Below are 4916 nucleotides of genomic sequence, written 5' to 3'. Positions count from 1 at the left end.
TTGAATTGTATAGCCCTAGGTGCTGCAGTGTTCTTTATGTAGAGCGCCATATATAAATGCTCGATGTGATCATGAACCTATTAATAATTATTAATAGGTCCATGATGTGATCATTCGGGTCGGATGGCACCTCCAATTTCTAGCAAGTTTTACATAGACTTCTTCGAAGTTACTCTGGAGTTAGGTTGCATATGATAATTCTGATAGCAACATTGATTTATTGCTTTAAGTACTGCGATAATAACATTCAGAGGCGAATTTAGAAGTTTAGATAAAAAGTATTTATTAAAGTTTTCATAGGTTTGTTTTAACGCCAGTTTGTGTTACCTAACTATGTAACTTAATTCATTCTAATTAAAGAGCCAGGATTTGCCAATAACAGGCCTTTAAAAATTTTGCTATAAATTGACTACAATATACATTAATATTTAATATATTTAAATCAAATTTAGATCAATCTTAATATTGTGATTTTAAATAGCAGAGGTGGATTTAAGGGGAAGGGATGGTAAAAAAAAGAAAAAAAAAATGATCGCCCAAACGCATCAGGTTATTTTCGGGCGTCTAGAAAAGACAATATCCTTTAAGATGGTGTTATCTCGATCGGACCCACTTTCGCCCCCCCCCCCCTCCTCGCCCTCCCTCCTCCCCTTTTTTCGGCCCCGGCCCTCCCCGTTTCGGACATCTCTGGATTTGCCCCTAAATTGGCCTGCATGCCAGCAACTAAAGAACATAGGCTATTTATTTTAAACATTGTTCTGTGTATATCATTTGCATTTCTTCAATTGCAAACGAATGACCGCTGATTTTCGTATAATTTTCGTAGTATTTCAAATGACTGTTGTCTTCTAATCGGATTAAAATCTGGCCGAATTTTGGCCGATAACGAAAAAAAGTTTGGCCGAATTTGGCCGTGAGATGGCGTGTGTTTGGCCGTGAAGCGTGTCGACAATCTGGCAACCCTGCATTAGTTAGTGGAAAACCAGCTTTAGACCCATAAAGCACAAAAATCCCCTTGCTTTGGTGGTTTCGCCGACCCCACTGGGGCTTCGACCGTGGACCTCACGCCCAGAAAACCTCCTCTCCCCTCCCCCACCTTGGAAGAACCTGGCAACCAGTTTCTTATCTATATACCTGTAAAACAAATCACCCGGGGAATTTCTCAATTTATTATTAGAATCGTCATGTGCTGGATTCCGCTATTTGCCTAGTACCTATATGCTAGATGTCACTGCAGAAAACCTCAATAATCTATTTGGATACCACTATTTTACTCCGTCGACCACAAGAAGATCAGAGAGTAGGCTATATTTAATTCCTCCATGCATGACGAGAGTTGTTATGCATCTAGTTGCGCGCACATTTGAAGCAAGCCTAGGCTGGTCGTGACGTGCCGCGATTCCTTGAAAGAATTTGATGTCCGCGTTGTTGTTATATCTTTAAAATTGGAGCATGGCTAGTTCTACTAATCAAGGTCAAGGACCCTCTCCCGGACCATCTACAGTCCCTCTAAGCCGAGTGAGTATTCAACACGGAACACTTTCTAAAATCGATGTGTATTTGTAGTAGGCCTAGCATAGGATTTAGGCGCCTAGGCCGCCTACTAGGCCTAGCATAGCTTAGGCCGCATAGGCCCAGGCCCTATCCTACTAGCAAGGTAGGTCTAGCCTATGCTAGAGGCTAGGCTAGTAGGTGGCTAGGCTACTACTACTACTAGGCCTTGGCGAGAGGCTAGTGACTAGCCTAGTCTAGGCCTACTTGCCTACTGTCTGTAGGCTAAGGCTAGCTCTCTAGCTTGTCTAACTTTCACTCCCCCCTCCCCCGGACCAAGAAAAGCATCAGTCCTAACAGTCAGTTTGATGGTACCATCTCAGAGGTAATAGTATGCACTTGTCAATTGTAGTTCCACCCCCCGGACCCGGGCCTAGCGGGGACATAAGGCCTGTTTACACTTTAACGATAACGATAAAAAGTTTTTACACTAGGACGATTCTATAACGATTTATCGTGTATGCAAGAACAAATTATTTTAACAAATCAAATCAGATGACGTCATAATCAAATACAAACGATAAAATCGTTGCTACTACGACGATTTTAATGTTTTTCCATGATTATGACGTCATCTGATTTGATTTGTCAAAATATGTTGTTATCGCATAACTGATAAATCGTTATCGAATTGTTCTAGTGTAAAAACTTCTCTTATTTCTTTTATTTTCTATGAACTATTGCTTTTTAGCTTTTTTATCGTTATTGTTGAAGTATAAACAGGCCTTTAGCCACATGCATGTGGTGATGATGTGGTGGTGGTGTATGTTGGAACTCTATAGTCTAGTACAAAAAAGTTGATTTTTTACTGTTTCACATCTTTAATCATGTTTATATTTTACACAATTTTATGGAGGATACTATGAAGACCAAGATTTTGTAAAGTTTGTGATTTTTAAGGTTTGTTTTTGAAGAATTTCTAAAGATTTTTGAAGGAACTTTTCTGATTTTAAGCTAGCCCAAACAAGCCAACTCTATTGTTGTCTCTGGGACCCAGGAAGTGCTTTGTTTGAGTGTAGCCTATAAGCTAGCCCTTTGTCTTTGATTTTGGACACAAAAGACTTTTACTTTACTGCATGTTTTATTGCAGTCTGACTAATCATGGTAAACTTAAATTTAACTAAGTTGGCCTATAGAATCTCTGTCTCTTATAAAGAATAGGCCTATGATTGTAATAAATAAAACCACGATGAAAATGCTTATATTTAGTTTCAAACACACGTGTGTAATAATAAAATAAGCCCTATGTCGTATTGTTTTCTATGTGGGGGTGGGAGGTGGGTATCACATCAAGTCATAAATTACTAACCGGGAAAATTGTTACCTTTGCCGCCACCCCCTGACCCAAGACCCCTGTTACGCGCCTGCTTATAAGTGGGCCCCCCCCCCACTTTGAAAATCGTTCCGCCGGGCCTGTTTCAAATGAACGTACCCACTGTTGTCTTCTAATCGGATTAAAATCTGGCCGAATTTTGGCCGATATCGAAAAAAAGTTTGGCCGAATTTGGCCGTGAGTGGCGTGTGTTTGGCCGTGAAGCCTGTCGACAAGCTGGCAACCCTGCATTAGTTAGTGGAAAACCAGATTTAGACCCATAAAGCACAAAATTCCCCTTGCTTTGGGGGTTTCGCCGACCCCACTGGGGCTTCGACCGTGGACCTCACGCCCAGAAAACCTCCTTCCCCCTCCCCCCCCCACCTTGGAAGAACCTGGCAACCAGTTTCTTATCTACTATACCTGTAAAACAAATCATCCGGGGAATTTCTCAATTTATTTTTAGAATCGTCATGTGCTGGATTCCGCTATTTGCTAGTACCTATATGCTAGATGTCACTGCAGAAAACCTCAATAATCTATTTGGATACCACTATTTTACTCCGTCGACCACAAGAAGATCAGAGAGTATATTTAATTCCTCCATGCATGACGAGAGTTGGTATGAATCTAGTTGCGCGCACATTTGAAGCAAGCCTAGGCTGGTCGTGACATACCGCGAATTTGATGTCCGTGTCGTTGTTATTTCTTTAAAATTAGAGCATGGCTAGTTCTACTAATCAAGGTCAAGGACCCTCTCCCGGACCATCTACAGTCCCTCTAAGCCGAGTGAGTATTCAACACGGAACACTGTTTCTAAAATCGATGTGTATTTGTAGTAGGCCTAGCATAGGATTTAGGCCGCCTACTAGTTAGGCTAGCATAGCTTAGGCCGCATAGGCCCAGGCCCTATCCTACTAGCTAGGTATGTCCAGCCTATGCTAGAGGCTAGGCTAGTAGGTGGCTAGGCTACTACTACTACTACTAGGCCTAGTAGTACTAGGCCTTGGCGAGAGGCTAGTGACTAGTCTAGGCCTAGGCCTACTTGTCTACTGTCTGTAGGCTAAGCTTGTCTAACTTTTCACTACCCCCTCCCCGGACCAAGAAAAGCATCAGTCCGAACAGTCAATTTGATGGTACTATCTCAGAGGTAATAGTATGCACTTGTCAATTGTAGTTCCATCCCCCGGACCCAGGCCTAGCGGGGACATAAGGCCTGTTTACACTTTAACGATAACGATAAAAATGTATGTTTACTTATATTTATTTGTATTTTTATCTGTATCTTTTATCTGCAGTTTTTAGCTTAAGGTGTTCCTCTTCGCAATATTTTTGTAAATTTTATCCATTCCATTTCATAATGCAATTTAATTAATTATTCACTTGTTTTGCATTTGTATGTTTATATATATATATATATATATATATATATATTAAGAGACAGATAGTATACCAAGCCACCGTAACGAGATGCGACAATTCAGCCATAGAAACATACATCGGATTAACAGGGAACAGCTTCAAAAAAAGATACGCTAATCACACCAGCTCATTTATAAATGCTAAACATAAGAACAGTACTGAACTAAGTAAATACATTTGGACTTTAAAGAACAATAATGTGCAATATTCAATTCAATGGAAAATCATGTCAAGTGAAAATCAAGCAATGTAAGGCTTATACAAATGCTACCAAAAGATGTAACCTCTGTCTACATGAAAAGTTTCTAATAATCTGTCACCCAGAACTAGGCTCACTTAACAGGAGAAATGAATTAGTATGGATTGATCAGTCTACAGAAAGAAATTTTTATTATGCAACCAATGAACCACGTATTAAATATCTGTAGATCAACCATTATATGTCTAGCAATTAAATGCAGTGATAATCTATTAGCGCATAATCTATTAGCGCATGACCAACTATAGACAATAGGCCATCCAATGTGATAAGCAATACCTCTCTTTTAATCTCTTTTTTTATATCAGTTGCACATAGGATACCACCTGATGAGTGTGGTCAGCTTCGCTGATCATACGAAACAGATTTGTA

The 4916-nt window shown here is 40.1% G+C and overlaps 1 protein-coding gene across 1 annotated transcript in view; it reads left to right on the top strand.

The window, feature by feature from the left end:
- Positions 1-1029: 1029 nt before the first annotated feature.
- The window catches only part of LOC117108185 (MORC family CW-type zinc finger protein 3-like), a gene marked incomplete in the record, with an annotated part of 34724 nt that continues 30837 nt past the window's right edge, over positions 1030-4916 (top strand). Inside the window, 1 exon segment of the mRNA XM_033250148.1 lies at positions 1030-1518. Within this exon segment, the coding sequence (XP_033106039.1) occupies positions 1453-1518 (66 nt within the window).

This window comes from Anneissia japonica, unplaced genomic scaffold (assembly GCF_011630105.1).
Source record: "Anneissia japonica isolate Jap-2015-1 unplaced genomic scaffold, ASM1163010v1 scaffold519_len276752_cov174, whole genome shotgun sequence".
NCBI classification, from domain to species: Eukaryota; Metazoa; Echinodermata; class Crinoidea; order Comatulida; family Comatulidae; genus Anneissia; species Anneissia japonica.
The sequence above is the reverse complement of the archived record's forward strand: the minus strand, read 5'-3'. Positions and strand labels throughout refer to the sequence as shown.